Genomic DNA, 19,235 nt, shown 5'->3' with positions numbered 1-19,235 from the left:
CGTGACAACATCCTCTGGCAGTGAATTCCACATTTAAATCACTCCCTGTGTAAACTAGTATTTCCTTTTGTCTATCCCGAACCTACTGCCCATCAGTCTCTCTTTCGCTCTCTCTCAGCCTAATCTACCCCTTGATGGATCTATGGCAGGGGTGGGGAACCTTTTTTCTGCCAAGGGCCATTTGGATATTTATAACATCACTTGTGGGCCATACAAAATTATCAACTGAAAAAACAGTGCTTCGCAGAGGGCGAATGATTCAGCCTAGTGAAATTAATGCAAATAATTGTTTTTCTATTTCAAATTCTGTGGGGAGAGCCTAATTTGGTGCACACACACCCCAGCCCACCGCCCTAGGCAAATGCCTAGGTCCAGGACTTTTTTTTTTTTTTGGTAGAAAAAGTCCAGCAGAAACTCATTAGAATATTAGACCACCTGCCATACTATTAGCACATTAGGCCACGCCATCTGGAATAATCAAGTGAAATCAAACTGGTGGTAGCTGGCTCCCACCCCACACCCTTGCCACCCCTCCCTTCATGTGGAAACTGCAGCTGCTCCCAGCAGACCTTAAAAGGCATCCATATACCCCAGCAGCAGTCCTTCTCAATGCCCACCGCTCAGGCTCCACAGAGAGAAAGAGGGGGGGGGGAGAGAGGGAGGGAGGAGAAAGGGATAATAAAGAAATGGGGGGAAGAAAAGGGAATAAAGGAAAATAAAGACATGGGGGGAGAAAGGTGAATTACGGGAAACAAAGAAATGGAGGGAAGAAATAGAAAGGGAAATAAATGAGGGGGAAACTTACCTGAACTGTGAGTGACTTTTTCAGGCCCCACAGTAACCCTGGCTGGCCAGCCGGGCCCCAGGGAGGCTGCCACACACTGTGGCTGGGGCCCCATGATCCCTGCCAGCCAGCCAGGGAGGCTGCTGCACAGTGCAGCTGGATCCCACAATCCTTGCCAGCCAGCCGAGCCCCAGGGAGGCTGCCGTATGGCCCGGCTCAGCCCAGCAATCTCTGAGGGCCTGACCAAGTAATCTCATGGGCCGCAAATGGCCCTTGGGCCAGACGTTCCCCACCCCTGACCTATGGTAGTAGTACTATTTAGTACATGGTGATGTGAAAGACCCCTGCCTGAGACCCTGGAGAAAAGCATTGCCAGTCTCAGCAGACAAGACTGACCTTGATGGACCAAGAGTCTGATCCATGTCCTCACATAAAGACCACAGAAAAGGAGCCTCTTCCCAGGGCTGCTACGGATGGCAAGAGAGGGGTGCCATTCAAAGGCCTCGCTACCCATTGAAATGTGAAAAGGGTTTCAAGCTCCACTGGACAGAGCGTGAGGCGTGCTTTCTCGGTGTCTCACCTAAAGAGGATGTTGCTGTGTGAGCTGATGTTTTTCCCCCCATAGGAAGTGGGGATCCAAGAAGGACGAGGCCTCACGCCCCAAACCTTGTAGCAGTCGTCCGAATAGGCATGGAAGTCCCACTTCTGAGGCTCGAACATGTCGTTGACGCCGTCTGAGCACATGGGCATCACCATTTCTGTGCACGCCTTTGCGGGCAAGCACACGAGAGGGGAGAAACAGCGGTGTTAGTTTCCTCCGCGCATCTTATAGGGACGGCTAACAGCGTAGAAATACAGTTGATAAAAACAATACAAAAGATGCAATAAAGAAAGTTTAGCAAAACAAAAAATCTTTCCTGATTAGAATCTATTCATTTATCAAGCAGGGGAGGACCTGTGGATGGTGAAAAATATGGAGCAGAGGTCCATCAGTGGCTATTAGCCACAGTGTGTATATATATCTATATATATAATTTTTTGGGGCCACTGTGTGACACAGAGTGTTGGACTGGATGGGCCACTGGCCTGATCCAACAGGGCTTCTCTTATGTGACACAGAGTGTTGGACTGGATGGGCCACTGGCCTGATCCAACATGGCTTCTCTTATGTTCTTAAGACATAGCTGAAGCATACCAGCTACGTGGTGAATCAGTCACCCAAAGGCCACCTGAAGAAGAGCATGCCTTGAGGAACACAGAGGTCCTTGCAAGGCACCCACCTCTTCAGGCAGCTGGCTCCACAGGACGGGGGCCACTACTGAGAAGGCCCTCACCCTTGTTCATGGACTTTCTATAATCACTGAGATGAAGATTGAAGAAGACAGGGGGGATCATGCTGGGAAAGGCGGTCCCCAAAGGTATGAGGGTGCCAGGCCATCTTTGCCATTTATTGAGGCAGGGCTTTCGAGGCGCACAAGCATTTAGCAGAGGCGCTTCGTATAAATCCAGACTTTCCTCCACACTGCCCCCAAAAGGAGGATTGTCAAAGAGTGATCGTGTCATGGGCCTGTCTTGCAGCAATCCACCAAAGTGATAAAAATATGGAATTCGCTGCCGGGATGCAGTGACAGCCACAGGAAGAAACAGCTTGAAAAGGGGATTAGGCAAATTCATGGAGGGGAGGTGGCTGCGAGCCGAGGTGACTGGGGAGAACCTCCACATTCAAAGGCACTAAGACTCTGAAACCCAGAGCCAGGAGGTGACAACAGGGGAAGGCTTCGGCCTCTGTGCCCTGTGGTTGGCACACCAGAGGAACTGACTGGCCACTGTGTCAGACAGAATGCTCGACTAGATGAACTACTGGTCTGATCCAGCAGGGTTCTCCTTACGTTCTTTAATCTCCAGGAAATTTCCAGCCCACAGCTGGCAAGCCTAGGATTGAAGGAAAACTGGCAAAGCTGCTGAATCTCTCCCCATGGCTGAATTCTGTTAACAAAAATCTTATCAAAGTAATCATTGAACTTCACAGATTCATGGAGGAAAGTCAATCGGTGGCTACTAGAGAGCCTCCACATGCAACATATATGACGACAGAAGATGAACATAAGAACATAAGAGAAGCCATATTGGATCAGGCCAGTGGCCCATCCAGTCCAACACACTGTGTCACATAAGAACATAAGAGAGGCCATGTTGGATCAGGCCAATGGCCCATCCAGTCCAACACTCTGTGTCACATAAGAACATAAGAGAGGCCATGTTGGATCAGGCCAATGGCCCATCCAGTCCAACACTCTGTGTCACATAAGAGAGGCCATGTTGGATCAGGCCAATGGCCCATCCAGTCCAACACTCTGTGTCACATAAGAACATAAAAGAAGCCATGTTGGATCAGGCCAATGGCTCATCCAGTCCAACACTCTGTGTCACATAAGAACATAAGAGAAGCCATGTTGGATCAGGCCAATGGCTCATCCAGTCCAACACTCTGTGTCACATAACATAAAAGAAGCCATGTTGGATCAGGCCAATGGCTCATCCAGTCCAACACTCTGTGTCACATAAGAACATAAGAGAAGCCATGTTGGATCAGGCCAATGGCCCATCCAGTCCAACACTCTGTGTCACATAAGAACATAAAAGAAGCCATGTTGGATCAGGCCAATGGCCCATCCAGTCCAACACTCTGTGTCACATAAGAACATAAGAGAAGCCATGTTGGATCAGGCCAATGGCTCATCCAGTCCAACACTCTGTGTCACATAAGAACATAAGAGAAGCCATGTTGGATCAGGCCAGTGGCCCATCCAGTCCAACGCTCTGTGTCACACAGTGGCCAAAAAAGAAGAGTTGGTATCTATACTCTGCTTTTCTCTATTCTAAGGAATCTCAAAGTGGCTTACAACTGCCGTCCCTTCCTCCCCCCACAACAGGTGGCTTGTGGGGCAGGCGGGGCTGAGAAAGTTCTGAGAGAACCATGGCTGGCCCAAGGTCACTCAGCAGGTTTCATGCGGAAGAGCGGGTAAATGAACCCAGTTCTGCAGAAGTCCACTGCTCTTAACCACACCACCACACCGGCTCTCAGCTCTGGTTTTACCTTGGAAATATGACCAGAGCCAGGTTCTCAAGTCTAAACACAAAACTTTTCTAAGAAGTGTCTTATCATTTGCTATTTCTGGAGGATAAGTCTATCAAGGGCTACTCTTCATGGTGACTGAGGGGAAGCTCCACATTCAGAGGTACTAAGCCTCTGGATCCCAGAGCCGGGAAGCATCATCAGGTGAAGGCCTCAGCCTCTACGCTTTGTCGTTGTGCTGCCCAGAGGAACTGGATGGCCACTGTGTGAGACAGGATGCTGGACTGGAGATGGACCACTGGCCTGATCCAGCAGGGCTCGTCTTACGTTCTTATGTCCTCATTCGCAAGGGACGGTGATTTCGGAGGGGATTTTTAAAAAACCTTTGCTCAAAATGCAGCTGCTCACGTGTGTCCCTCGTTAACTTTGCAAGCCCCTCAGGGCAGAGACTTGGCCTTTTCTTTCACCTGTGATTCTCTGAAGTGCCAGAGACACCAATGCGGCTGGATGAGTAGCAAAGCAGCCAACCACTGGGTGGAGTGATGTTGTCAATAATGGAATCCAGCCGGACCCTTTACTTATAGAATACAAGTTTACCATGAAACGGTGATCAAACAAGGAACGGCCCTTCATCCTTTATTGCCATCAGAGCTTTTTTAATAGCAGGAACTCCTTTGCTTATTAGGCAACCTCTGATGTAGCCAATCCTCCTGGAGCTTATAGGGCCTATTGTAAGCTCTTCGATGACAGGCTACATCCCCCCCGATGTAGCCAAATATGCAGAAGAGTTCCTGCTACAAAAAAAAAGCCCTGATTGCTGTATTGTTTCAAATTCCTGAAGCCTCCTGTACAGCATGAACTGCCATCCATCCTGGAATTGGATTTTTTTATGCAGGATTTCAGCTTCACCTCTCCCTCAGCTTGCTTCATTGCTTGCTTGAGAGCCAGTTGGTTGTAATGGTTAAGCGTGCGGACTCTTATCTGGGAGAACTGGGTTTGATTCCCCGCTCCTCCACTTGCAGCTGCTGGAATGGCCTAGGGTCAGTCATAGCTCTGGCAGAGCTGTCCTCGAAAGGGCAACTTTCTGCGAGAGCTCTCTCAGCCCCACCTACCTCACGGGGTGTTTGTTGTGAAGGAGGAAGGTAAAGGAGGTTGTGAGTCACTCTGAAATTCAGAGTGAGGGGCAGGATACAAAAATCCAATGTCATCTTCTTCTTCTCTTCCTTCTTCTTAAGCTTCTTTACAAAATTCCTCAAATATTCTTTCCCCCTTGCCTTTGTTCATTTGCAGCCTACGTTTCTCACTAACTCATGGGGGATTACAAATTTTTTTTTTAAGTATTCAGATAGGATATAGTGGAACGTGTGATTGCTGCCTTCTACTGAACCAGACCCTTGTCCCATCAGAGTTGGTACTATCTACTCGGAATAGCAGCAGCTCTCCGGGAAAAGGTCTTTCCTTTTCCTGCCTGGCTCTTTTTTACACTCCATGGCAGCATACTGTGCCGTCCCTAGGCTGCATCCCCTAATCGCCAGGAAATTCCCAACCGGAGGGTTAGCAGCCCTCGCTAGGGGACTGCATCAGAAGGAAGCCCTTGGCTTCTATGCTCTGTCTGCTGGCCCTCCAAGGCCACCAGTTTACTCGCTGCGTGAAGGAGGGTGCTGGACCAGACGGTCCACTGGTCTGATCCAGCAGGGCTCTTAAGGATGATGCCTCCTGTCCCCAAAGCCGTCACGTGAACTGGGCCTCCGCGTGCCTGGGGACTCAGCGCTGAACTCTCAGCCACCCTCTCCAGTGGGTCTAACTCTGCCTAAAACGGCATCCAAAAGTTTGCCGAGGGCTTCAGTAGAGATACTGTCTGTGCCGCTGCTTTAATCACCTCCGTTTGATTGCCTTGAGGACAAAGTCTGTTACGGGGGTGGCCAAACTGTGGCTCTTTCGCACCTATTGTGCGGCTCTTAGAGCCCAAAACTGGCCCACTGGCTGGCTTGGAGAAGGCATTTCTCTCTCTGAATCCAAAGGAAAAACAGAGAGGGGAAAGAGACTTAGCCCAAAAACTGGAATCGTGAGCCTATATGTGCACATACTTGTTCGACCTCTGAAGAAGACAATCCTAGATGGTTCCCCATTGTTGCTTTATGATTTTACAAAGGAAGGAGGCTCATGACGGTCCCCTAAATGTTTTTAAACTTTCTATAATAAATATGTGCCTTTTTGCTTATGATATAATTGTACATTTTACTTTTAATTTTTGGCCCTTATTGTATATTAACCTTTTAGGTTCTTGATTTCTCTTTAAAACGGAGGGCCGGTTTGGTGTAGTGGTTAAGTGTGTGGACTCTTATCTGGGAGAGCCGGGTTTGATTCCCCTCTCCTCCACTTGCACCTGCTGGAATGGCCTTGGGTCAGCCATAGCTCTGGCAGGAGTTGTCCTTGAAAGGGCAGCTTCTGTGAGAGCCCCATCCACCTCACAGGGTGTCTGTTGTGGGAGGAGAAGACATAGGAGATTGTAAGCCGCTCTGTCTCTGATTCAGAGAAGGGCGGGGTATAAATCTGCAGTCGTCTTCTTCTTCTAAATCCAAGCCAAGCCAGCCCGTGGCTTGGAGAGTACATTTAAAGTGGCTTTCCTTCCACCTCTCCCTCCCCCATCCTTCCCATCCATTTCCTCCTTTCTTTCCTTCCTTCCTTCCTTCCTTCCTGTCTTGCGGTTCTCAAACACCTGATGTTTATTTTATGTGGCTCTTAACGTTAAGCAAGTTTGGCCACCCCCGGTGTGTTAACGAAACGTCTTGCTTGTACTGTATTGTTTTTATGTCTTTGAATTCCACTATGTCCACCGTTTATGTTATGTCATGCCTTAGACACCTTTCTGTTTGTTCTGATTCTGTAATCCCAGTCCTATTGCATTGCTGCATGTCTTACCCTTCTGGGGAGGGGCTGTGGCTCAGGGGCAGAGCATCTGCTTGGCACGCAGGAGGTCCCAGGTTCAATCCCCGGCATCTCCAGTTAAAAAGGACCAGGCATTAGGTGATGTGAGAACCCTCCGCCTGTGACCTAAGAGAGCCAATGGCAGTCTGCATGGACAATACTGAAACATAAAGGACAAGTGGTCTGATTCAGTATAAGCGAAGGGGGCTGTGGCTCAGGGGCAGAGCCTCTGCTTGGCATGTAGGAGGTCTGAAGTTCAATCCCCAGCCTCTCCAGTGAGGATCAAGTAAAGATCCAGTAAGGTCACAGGTGATGCAAAAGACTTTCACCTCCGTTCTGAGGTGCTGCTGCCAGTCTGAGTAGACAATACTGACTGTGATGGACCAAAGCTCTGATTCAGCAGAAGGCAGCTTCAGGTGTTCACTGGGAGGAGCCGTGGCTCAGTGGGAGATTCTTTGAAGCAGAATAGGTTGGATTTATACCCTGCTCTTCACCTGGAGTCTCAGAGCAGCTTACAATCTCCTTCCCTTCTTCTCTACACAACAGACACTCTGTAAGGCTGGTGGGGATGAGAGAGCTCTGAGAGAACTGGGACTGACCCAAGGTCACTCAGCAGCTGCATGTGGAGAAGCATGGAAGGAGAGGAGAGACTGGATTTATCCCCCCGCCGTTCGCTAGCCAAAGAAGTCCCAGAGAGGCTTACAAATCTCCTTCCCCATAACAGACACCCTGTGAGGTAGGTGGGGCTGAGAGAGCTCTGACAGAAACTGCTCTTGAGCAGAACAGCCTTGAGAGAACTTGTGGCTGACCCAAGCTCATCTCAGCAGGCGTATGCGGAGGAGTGGGGAATCAAACCTGGTTCTCCCAGGTAAAAGTCCGTGCACTTAACCTCTACACCAAACTGGCTCTCAGAAGCCATGCAAAAGGTCTCATGAACAACCCCTCCCCCACCACGGCTTTTCACGTTTAAAAGGAGCAGGCAGTCGGTGATATTAAAGACCTCTGCCCGGGAGCCTGGAGAGCCACTGCCAGTCTTAACTACTGAGACTGATGGACCAAATGGCTTTATTGAGTACACAGCAGCTTCAAGGCCTGGCGACTGAACCTTCACTGCAGACAGGCCCTCAAGTCGGGCCACAGAATTGCAGAGGGAGAGACACGTACCTGGTAATACCAGCCCAGCATCCCAAGGTTCTGCGTAGCAGTCTGCGACAAGTTGAAGCACGACGCATCGCCAGTGTAGTTGTAGTAGACGTTGACGGCCTGGAAGATGTTTTTCAAAAGGGCTTTGTCGGAATCCTTGGGCACCTGCAAGTATTTGCAGACCACCTACCGGGGGGGGGGGAGGGGAGGAGGGGAAAGACATGTCAGTCCAAGATTAGTCCAAACCCCAAGATGGTGATTATAAGAACATCAGAGAAGCCATGATGGATCAAGGAGGAAGAAGAAGGAGGAAGAAGACTGCAGATTTATACCCTGCCCTTCTCTCTGAATCAGAGACTCAGAGTGGCTCACAATCTCCTATATCTTCTCCCCCCACAACAGACACCCTGTGAGGCAGGTGGGGCTGAGAGGGCTCTCACAGCAGCTGCCCTTTCAAGGACAACCCCTGCGAGAGCTATGGCTGACCCAAGGCCATTCCAGCAGCTGTAAGTGAAGGAGTGGGGAGTCAAACTCTGTTCTCCCAGATAAGAGTCCGCACACTTAACCCCTACACCAAACTGGTTCTCATCAAGTCTCATTAAATAGCCGATCTAGTCCAACATTCTGTGTCATACAGAGGCCAAAATCCAGGGGCCATCAGAAGCAATGCTCCCTCTAAGCTGTAGAGTCTTGTGAGCAAAAATTCTCCTTCATGAGCTACTGGCATTAAAGTTGTGAGCTACTGCATCAATTAGCTTGCCAGGCATTAAAAGTTGTCAGCTGCTGCATTAATTAGTTTACTCTGGAGCCGTCCTTCCTGAGCTAAGGCAAAAATGTGTGAGCTGGAGGCTAAAAAACTGTGAGCTAGCTCACGCTAACTCAACTTAGAGGGAATACTGAGCAGGAGGTCCACCAACGCAGCCAGAACTCCAAAAGCCCTCCCACTGTTCCCCTCCCAAGCACCCAGAATCTAGAGCAGGGGTGGCCAACGGTAGCTCTCCAGATGTTTTTTGCCTACAACTTCCATCAGCCCCAGCCAGCATGGCCAATGGCTGCGGCTGATGGAAGTTGTAGGCAAAAAACATCTGGAGAGCTACCATTGGCCACCCCTGATATAGAGTATCACTGCTACACAGCTTCATGAATTTAGGCTAAACAGAGCACTTATTTAGGGACGGGTTTGCCCATCTGTACCATCCAGACAAGAGATTAAATTCTCCGTCACAAATTGGGAGCATGTATAGCGCCCACTACAAAGGGAAGGAAAATTATTTATGATTATAAAGTTGTACTGTGGAGTTCTTTTCATCCTTTTTCATAACAGGGTACCCGGTGCAGTCGATGAGCTGTAAGTCGAGAACCGAATGAATGGAAGAGAACGAAGCTGGATTCCAGCAGCACCTTTAAGACCAGCAAAGTTGAATTCTGGGTATAAGCTTTTGAGGGCATGCACAGAGTCGGACTCGACTGTGCGACTGAACAACAATAAAACAACACAAAAGCTTATACCCAGAATTAAACTTTGGTCTTAAACAAGGGTGTCAAACATGCGGCCCAGGGGACAAATCAGGCCCCCAGAGGTCCTATCAGGCCCCCGAGCAATTGGCTCCTGTCTGTTTCCTTCTCCCTCCCTCTTGCTTCCTTCTGCATCTCAGCTTGCTTTGCAAGGCCTGCTCAATCGCACAGGAGCTACAGAGCAAAGCCTTGATTTTCTCCATTGGTTGAGGCTCCTCCCCCTCCTGGTCCCCTGAGCTTCCTTTGCCCAGTTCCCTGGATTCCATGGGAGAAATACAAAGAAGGCACTTTTAAGTACTAATGAAAGCACCTTCGAGGGCTAATGTTTTAAGCATGTTTTATTTTAAGTCTTATTTTTTTAAAAAAACTTGTGTTTGTCTGTGTCCTTTAAAAAGTTTATCTCTCTGCTTTTTTGTTGTTCAGTCACACAGTCCAGCCGCCTCTACTAATCTTAAATAGGTACACAGATGGCCCAGCCCAACAAGGTACATTTATGTCAGATCCGGCCCTCATAACAAATGAGTTTGACACCCTTGGTCTTAAAGATGCCATTGAAATCAAACTTTGTTCGACTACTTCAGGCTAACATGGCTGCCCACCTGAATGAATGAATGGAAGTACTTTGTCACACGATGCATAGCTCGCCTACGGAACACACAACAAGGTGTGCCGAGAGTCACCAGTTTAGATTGCTGGTTTGTTTGAGAAGCAGATAAGAATATAGGTCCATCAACAACTGCATACCAGAAGAAGAGTGTAGATTAGGAAAGGCTGTTTCATTTACGTGTGGCAATACCAGGAGATACTGGCTGGCTGCTATTGGACACTGGATGCTGGACTAGCTGCTTTTGGTGTGGTGAGTCGTCAGGTGATAGCAGCCAGATGTTCTAGTATCTGGCAGAAGTTGCAACACACTTTCACTGTACTCAAATGCATGTATCTAAAGGTCAGAGAATCTGCATTCACGCCACTTCAACCACACTTAAGGTGTCCACTAGGGGGTGTGTGCTTGGTTTATTTGAACCTGAAAAAAGCCCCCAAAAACTCTTAATGGGAATCTATATTAATGGGTGTTTAAAGGGGTCACAGTCCCTTTAAGCACCTTTGAGGTGAGGCTGCAGGTTGGAGAAGGTATCCAAAAGGGACTGTGAGCCTTTTAAATGCCTTCAGAGTTCAGCTGCAGCTTGCAAAACGCATTAAAAGGGACCACATCCCCTTAAATGTCTTCTCCCCCTCCACTGTTTCCAGTGGAGGATGGGGGCACCTTCTTTTGGGGCCCACAGAAATGGACCCCCCGTCCAATCTTTTTCAAACTGGGAGGGGAGGGGGGTTGAGGAGAGGCACCAGCAACTATGCTGATTTGGTGCCTCTGCTTCAAAAACAGCCCCAAAGAGCCCCAGATTGATTCTCCATTACACCCTAGGATTACAATGGTCCCCATAGAGTATAATGGAACTGAAAAATTAATGCAATCCTGAATTTGTTTACCAAATCTGAATACCATATTGGGAAATCCCAATATTTTGAGGGTTCAGTGCGTGGCCAACGGTAGCTCTCCAGATGTTTTTTGTCTACAACTCCCATCAGCCCCAGCCATTGGCCATGCCGATGGGAGTTGTAGGCAAAAACATCTGGAGAGCTACCGTTGGCCACCCCTGCAATATACCCAATCCCAAAAAATATTGTTAGCGGTATTTTGCACATCCCCTAGTGTCCGCTGATTTTCATTAGCATTAATTCCCCTACTTGCAAAAACAATTCAGCAGTGTTTTAGGGAGCCCTGGGGGAGGGAGGCACTGCTCAATCATCTCTGGAGGTCTGTTCCACCACTACCGTAAGCCTTGTCTGAACAGTCTACAAGAAAAAGTGTGGGAAACTGCCAAGCTCTGATTCAGCGCGCTGCTATCGAGTTTGCATTGGGCTTCCTGAAATCCCAGCTTCCATTTAAGCAAATCTAAACCACCATCTTTCTAACCTCCCGTGGTTAGACAAACACTTCTGGGATCATGCCCCCTGCAAATGTTGAAGAGTCAACCGAAAAAAAAACCCCGTATCTGGAGAAAGAACAGAACAGCCAGCTGGATCAGACCAGAGGGCTCAGTCCGTCAGGTGCTGTCGCTCACAGCGGCCAACCCGATAACCTCCAAAGGGCTGCAAGGAAGCACGGAGACCAAAACCTGCCCAGCAATTGATAGAAGGGTATACTGCTACTCAACATAAATTTATCAAAATAAATAAAACAACACGGAAGCTCCATTTTGCCAACCGATGTTGCCCTCTCCAGCTGATGTCGCCCCCTCCGGGCCTGGTGCTAGGGGTGCCTGCGCCCCTCAGCTGAGGGCCTATTATTCACCCCCCAAGTGTCAGTTTCGCACGCACAAAGCGCCCTTGGGCTTTACCGAGCCGGCAGCAGGGGAAGGAGGGGACAGCATGGCACCAGGGAGGAGGACGGGGGTGGACGCGGGGAGGGTAGCGTGAACAGCGCGGGGGGAACGGCAGCAGGGGCAGGCAGGGGGACAGCAGCAGGTGTAGGGAGAGGGGGGCGCCTCATGATGCCCCTAGGCCAAGTGGCACCCAAGGCAGCTGCCGACTTGGCTTACTCCCACGCGCCGGCCCTGGCCCCCTCTGCATGTACAGCCTCTTCTAAGAACTGAAAGAGAAAACTTTCAGCAGGAAGAGAGCTCCAAGCTCACCTCACAGCACAATTAAGGCTCAAAGGACAGATTACCATTTGTAACAAGTCGAGGGTGGGGGTCAGGTCTGGCAAGTAATCCCCCCCCCCACTCCAGCAGGGGCATTTCAGTTCAGGAAAACAGCACCCTTCACCCCCAACAGTCCCAAGCCAAATCGGGCTCTTGGGGGTCTTTTAAAATGCTGCTTCTCGCAGATTCTATCTGGCTGTGAGGAAAGCCAGTGGGGTGTAGTGGTGAAAACTATTTCATTGGGAGACCCGGGGAAAAATCCAATGCATGGTTATAAGATGGGGGAAACTTGTCTTAGCAGTAGTATGTGTGAAAAGGATCTAGGGGTTTTAGTGGATCATATGCTGAACATGAGTCAACAGTGTGATGCAATTTTGGGTTGTATCAACAAAAGTATAGTGTCCAGATCACGTGATGTGATGGTATTGCTTTACTCTGCTCTGGTAAGACCTCACCTGGAGTACTGTGTTGAGTTTTGGGCACCACATTTTAAGGATATAGACAAGCCGGAAGGCGTCCAGAGGAGGGCGACAAAGATGGTGAGAGGTCTGGAGACCAAGTCCTATGAAGAAAGGTTGAAGGAGCTGGGAATGTTTAGCCTGGAGAGGAGGTGGCTGAGAGGTGATACGGACACCATCTTCAAGTACTTGAAGTGCTGTCCTATAGAGGATGGTGTGGGATTGTTTTCTGTGGCCCCAGAAGGTAGGACCAGAACCAGTGGGCTGAAATTAAATCAAAAGAGTTTCCGGCTCAACATTAGGAAGAATTTCCTGACCGTTAGAGCGATTCCTCAGTTGAACAGGCTTCCTCGGGAGGTGGTGGGCTCTCCTTCCTTGGAGGTTTTTAAGCAGAGGCTAGATGGCCATCTGACAGCAACGAAGATCCTGTGATTTTAGGGAGAGCTATTTGTGGGTTTCCTGCATTGTGCAGGGGGTTGGATTAGATGACCCTGGAGGTCCCTTCCAACTCTATGATTCTATGAAATCCACACATTGCCATGGAAGTTTGCTAGCTGACTTTGGGCCAGTCACACACTCTCAGCGTAACCTGCCTCATGAGGATTAAATGGAGGAGAGAAGAATGATGCGAGCTGCTTTGAGGAGAAAGGCAGGATACGAATAAAGTAAACAAAGTGAGTCAGGGCCAGAGAACCCAGACCTGCCTTGTTACGAAGTGCAGCGTGCAGTTCGGCCCTCAGGCCCTCAAGTGGATGACAAACAGCTTCCTTCCCTCCCACACAGAGTATGGCTGAAGCTTTCCTGAGTCGTGAGGTCGCTCCATTAGAGGCACAGGCATAGAAGTCGGTCCCCATCCAGAAGAAAATACGGATAAAGCGTTAAAAATGCCCATATTCAGGAACTGGCAGGGCAACACTTTAACACTCCAAAGGCATTCCGCTGAAGACCTAGAAGTTACCTTGGGAAGGGAGAATCCAAGAAGACACTGCTGAATTAGAAGTCACAGGTGAATTTAAGACAATGACCCTTCCAGTGGGGAGGGGGAGGTTTAATAGAGAACTGGAATTCCTAACTCCTTATCAAGACTCCCTCTAAACCAGAGGTGTCAAACATGAGGCCCGGGGTTTGAATCAGGCTCCCGGAGCGCTCCTATCAGGCCTTTGAGCAACTGGCTGTCATCGGCTTTCTTCTCCCCTCTTGCTTCCTTCTCCATCTCAGCTTGCTTTGTGAGGCTTGCTCCATTGCACAGGAACTAGAGCAAAACCTCGATTTTCTCCACTGGTTGAGGCTCCTCCCCCTTCTGGTCCCCTGGGGAGGGAGGGAACAAGCCAGAGCTTCCTTTCCCCAGTTCCCTGGATCCCACACGAGAAACACAAAGAAAGCACCTTTAAGACCAACAAGTGCTAATGTTTTAAGCATGTTTTATTTTAAGGGGTTTTTTAAAAAATCTTTAGCCATGTTTGTCTGTGTCCTTTAAAAAGATTGTATCTCTGCTACTTAATCTTAAATAGGTGCACACATGGCCTGGCCCGACTTGGCCCAGCCCAACAAGGTCTCATTTAGGTCAGATCTGTCCCTCATAACGAATGAGTTTGACACCCCTGCTCTAAACTGTGGAGTCTTGTGAGCAAAAATTCTACTTTGTGAGCTACTGGCATGAGAGTTGTGGGCTACTGCATAAATTAGTTTGGTCTGGGGCCATTTTCCTCAGTACGATAAAAATGTGTAAGCCAGAGGCTAAAAAACCGTAAGTTAGCTCACACTACCTAAGCTTAGAGGGAACACTGCTCCCTATAGTCGCTGGTATCTTGTATTTCAAAGCCTTTATACATCTTTATTGGGAGGGAAAGTGGTGTGGTGTAGCCCAGTTCCATCAGATCAGTTTGAAGTTTTGAACTGTTTAACTGTATTTATTGCTTGAAGTCTGAACTGATTGCTAGCCACCCTGAGTCCGCTTGCGGAGAGGGCGGGATATAGATTAAAGGTAATAAAAATAATAAGATCTCAGAAGCTAAGCAGGGTCGATACTTGGTAGGGAGACGACCAAGGGAGACTCCGCAGAGGAAGGCAATGGCAAACTATCTCTACTTCTCACTTGCCTTGAAAGCCCCTTGCAGGGTCACCATAAATTAAGAACTTAAGAAGCCATGTTGGATCAGGCCAATGGCCCATCCAGTCCAACACTCTGTGTCACATAAGAACATAAGAGAAGCCCTGTTGGATCAGGCCAATGGCCCCTCCAGTCCAACACTCTGTGTCACATAAGAACCTAAGAGAAGCCCTGTTGGATCAGGCCAGTGGCCCATCCAGTCCAACACTCTGTGTCACATAAGAACATAAGAGAAGCCCTGTTGGATCAGGCCAGTGGCCCATCCAGTCCAACACTCTGTGTCACATAAGAACATAAGAGAAGCCATGTTGGATCAGGCCAGTGGCCCATCCAGTCCAACACTCTGTGTCACATAAGAACATAAGAGAAGCCATGTTGGATCAGGCCAATGGCCCATCCAGTCCAACACTCTGTGTCACATAAGAACATAAGAGAAGCCATGTTGGATCAGGCCAGTGGCCCATCCAGTCCAACACTCTGTGTCACATAAGAACATAAGAGAAGCCATGTTGGATCAGGCCAGTGGCCCATCCAGTCCAACACTCTGTGTCACATAAGAACATAAGAGAAGCCATGTTGGATCAGGCCAGTGGCCCATCCAGTCCAACACTCTGTGTCACATAAGAACATAAGAGAAGCCTTGTTGGATCAGGCCAATGGCCCATCCAGTCCAACACTCTGTGTCACATAAGAACATAAGAGAAGCCTTGTTGGATCAGGCCAATGGCCCATCCAGTCCAACACTCTGTCACATAGGAACATAAGAGAAGCCTTGTTGGATCAGGCCAATGGCCCATCCAGTCCAACACTCTGTGTCACATAAGAACATAAGAGAAGCCTTGTTGGATCAGGCCAATGGCCCATCCAGTCCAACACTCTGTCACATAGGAACATAAGAGAAGCCTTGTTGGATCAGGCCAATGGCCCATCCAGTCCAACACTCTGTGTCACATAAGAACATAAGAGAAGCCCTGTTAGATCAGGCCAATGGCCCATCCAGTCCAACACTCTGTGTCACATAAGAACATAAGAGAAGCCATGTTGGATCAGGCCAGTGGCCCATCCAGTCCAACACTCTGTGTCACATAAGAACATAAGAGAAGCCATGTTGGATCAGGCCAGTGGCCCATCCAATCCAACACTCTGTGTCACACAGTGGCCAAACCCCCCCCCCAAAAAAACCAAGTGCCATCAGGAGGTTCAGAATTGGGGCTAGAAGCCCTTCCACTTTGCCCGCCCCCACCCCCAAGCACCAAGAATACAGAGCAACACTGTCCCATACAGTTCCAACAATACACTGTGGCTAAGAGCCACTGATGGACCTCTGATCCATATTTTTATCCAGTCCCCTCTTGAAGCTGGCTATGCTTGTGGCTGCCACTGTGGCAGTGAGTTCTACATGTTACTCACCCTTTGGGTGAAGAAGTACTTCCTTTTATCCGTTCTAACCCGACTGCTCAGCCATTTCATTGAACGCCCACGAGTTCTTGTATTGTGAGAGAGGGAGAAAAGGACTTCTTTCTCTACTTTCTCCATCCCATGCATAACCTTGTAAACCTCTATCATGTCACCCCGCAGTCAACATTTCTCCAAGCTAAAGAGCCCCAATTGTATTGCATTTATATGTTGTGAGCCGCCCTGAGCCTGCTTGGGCGGGGAGGGCGGGATACAAATAAAAAGTATTATTATTATTATTATTTTAACCTTTCTTCTTAGGGAAAGTGTTCCCACCCTTTAATCATTCTAGTTGCCCTTTTCTGGACTTTTTCAATGCTATAATATCCTTTTGAAGGTGCGGTGACCAGAATTGTACACAGTATTCCAAATGAGGCTGCACCATCGATTTATACAGGGGCATTATGATACTGGCTGATTTGGTGTGACTTGATGATACTTTACATACACATACATCTTAATTGCTTCAGCAACAGGACTGTAATTTCCTGTTTCATTCCCATTATCTAATCTGAATATCTTCATCCCCATCCGGGTTTTCTGCTTCGCCTAACCAACCACTGGGAGTGTTTCATAACCACTTTGAGTGAATCAATGATTGTTTTGATTAGACCTTGCTTGGCACCTGCTGGTAAACTCCCCCGCCCGCCCACCCACTTTTCTGCCTGGTATATAAATCAGCCTGCTGATCAACCTCAATGCTTATGGGTGAAGTGAGCTCTGACTCACAAAAGCTTACACTGGAATGGATGTCCTGAAAGCCCCGCTGGATTCCTACACCCCTGACTTGGATGGCCCAAATTAGCCTGATCTCAGAAGCTGATCAGGGTCAACTCTGGCTTAGTACTCGGGATGGGAGACAACGAAGGAAGTCCAGGGTTGCAACGTAGAGGCAGGCAGCTGCAAACTTGGGTTCTGTCTGCTGTATGACAGAGTGCCGAACTAGATGAGCCACTGCCCTGATCCAACATGGCTTCTCTGATGTCCTTAAACCACCTCTGCATGTCTTCTGCATTGACCTGGAGGGCTCACGTTAGCCTGATCTTGTCGGATCTCGGCAGCTAAGCGGCGTTGGCCGTGGCTAGTATTTGGATGGGCGACCATCACAGGAGTCCAAGGCTGCTACACAAATGGCAAACCACTTCTGCTCATCTCATGCCTTTAAAACCCCTTGTGGGGTCCCCAGAAGTCAGCTGCAACTTGGTGCCTTCCCAACCTTTGAGGACTAGCACGTCAGACGAGCCAGTTTAGTGTAGTGGTTAAGTGTGCAAACTCTTATCTGGGAGAGCTGGGTTTGATTCCCCACTCCTCCACTTGCAGCTGCTGGAATGGCCTTGGGTCAGCCATAGCTCTTGTAGGAGTTGTCCTTGAAAGGGCAGCTGCTGTGAGAGCCCTCTCAGCCCCACCCACCTCACAGGGCGTCTGTTGCGTGTGGGGGGAGAAGGTAAAGGAGATTGTGACCGCTTTGAGATTCAGAGTACAGGGCGGGATATAAACCCAATATCATCATCTTCTTCTTCCAGACACAGATGGTCCAGACTCCCCACTAAGACAGGAAGAAAAGCAGCTGACATTCTCCAAAGTTAGTTTATCAGCAGGAGCTGGTTGCTTTGGGTTCCACGCTGTTGAGTGCAACAGTGGGAGGTGCTTCTGGTGTCCTGGCCCCACTGATGGACCTCCTGATGGCACCTGATGTTTTTTGGTTACTGTATGACACAGAGTGCTGGACTGGATGGGCCACTGGCCTGATCCAACAGGGCTTCTTTTATGTTCTTATGTGACACAGAGTGTTGGACTGGATGGGCCACTGGCCTGATCCAACAGGGCTTCTCTTACGTTCTTATGTGACACAGAGTGTTGGACTGGATGGGCCATTGGCTTGATCCAACAGGCCTTCTCTTATGTTCTTATGTGACTCAGTGTGCTGGTCTGGATGGGCCACTGGCCTGATCCAAAATGGTTTCTCTCATGTTCTTAACCACAAGTGTGGTTATTTAGACGAATTCCAGGCCTTCCCAGCCCTATGAGCAACTTCTCAAGTAGAAAACTCCCAAGAGCTCCTTTGCTGAAGCAGATGTGCAGCGTGGAAGTTAAAAGAGGCAGCTTTTGAAGCCGAGCTGCCTTTTTGCCTACAGCAGCCCAGGAGGGGGAGGGCGAGCTGCAAAGCACAGAAAAGCCCCCCGCTTCTCAGAGGCTACCCTCCACTCACATCTGAGCGGATTAGCTGGCTACATTCAGCTGTTTGAACGGATTCCTCCCCCTTAAGCTCTCAAGGCACCTCTCCGCCAGAGTTTGGATAATCACATTAGTTTTGTTACTGAAGCCGGCTCAATTTCAAAAGGCGGGGGAGAGAAAAGAGTCGGCCGATGCAACGGCTGATGCCTGCCACCCAGAGAGAGATTGCATACATTAGAGGAGAGAATTAAGGCAAAGGGAAGGAAAACTGATTCAGGTTCGCGCGCCACTGAACCGAAGCATCTCACTAAAGGCTCTTGGGGGGTGACTGGAAATGTCTTCGGCAGCGTTTGGGACCACTGCAGGCCGCAAAAAACCAAGCAGTGGATTGGCGCGGGCAAAGAGATGCCCCCCACCAGGGAGGGGAAAGGGGGAAAAGACCTCCTTAAAATAAAGGAAATCAGCATTTCTGGTTTGTAAAAAATGATCCCACACCAGCACATGCCAAGGCAGGAAGCGGAATTAAAACCGTAATTCACTGTGCCCAATGCTCCCCACAAAAAAAAATCCAACAGTGCTCATCCGTCTGCCCCCAGAAAGATCCTGCTATTCACACATGTGGAATTAGGTCCCGTTCGGAGAAACATACTTCTCTCAGGCCCTGTCCTGTTTTAATTCCGCTTGCTCACACCCTAACTCGCTTCAAAGATGTTGAACTTGCTTCAAAGATGTTGAAAGGGCAGCTGCTGTGAAAGCCCTCTCAGTCCCACCCACCTCACAGGGTGTCTGTTGTGGGGGAGGAAGGTAAAGGAGATTGTGAGCCGCTTTGAGACTCCGAGATTCGGAGTGGAGGGCGGGATATAAATCCAATATCATCATCTTCTTCTCA

General features: G+C 49.1%; 1 protein-coding gene across 2 annotated transcripts in view; it reads right to left on the bottom strand.

The window, feature by feature from the left end:
• The window catches only part of PRCP (prolylcarboxypeptidase), a 254,800-nt gene that overhangs the window by 181,953 nt on the left and 53,612 nt on the right, over positions 1-19,235 (bottom strand). For both annotated transcript variants that reach the window (XR_009555235.1, XM_060235200.1), the window contains exons 7-8: positions 7,953-8,117; positions 1,365-1,552 (exon numbers count right to left, since the gene is read on the bottom strand). Coding sequence is in view for 1 of the 2 variants with exons in the window: in XM_060235200.1 (XP_060091183.1) it covers positions 1,365-1,552; positions 7,953-8,117 (353 nt within the window). In the remaining variant the exon portion in view is untranslated. The remainder of the gene's footprint in view (positions 1-1,364; positions 1,553-7,952; positions 8,118-19,235) is intronic.

This window comes from Heteronotia binoei, chromosome 3, assembly GCF_032191835.1.
Source record: "Heteronotia binoei isolate CCM8104 ecotype False Entrance Well chromosome 3, APGP_CSIRO_Hbin_v1, whole genome shotgun sequence".
NCBI classification, from domain to species: domain Eukaryota; kingdom Metazoa; phylum Chordata; class Lepidosauria; order Squamata; family Gekkonidae; genus Heteronotia; species Heteronotia binoei.
Note: the sequence above shows the minus strand (reverse complement) of the source record. Positions and strands in the feature narration are given on the sequence as shown.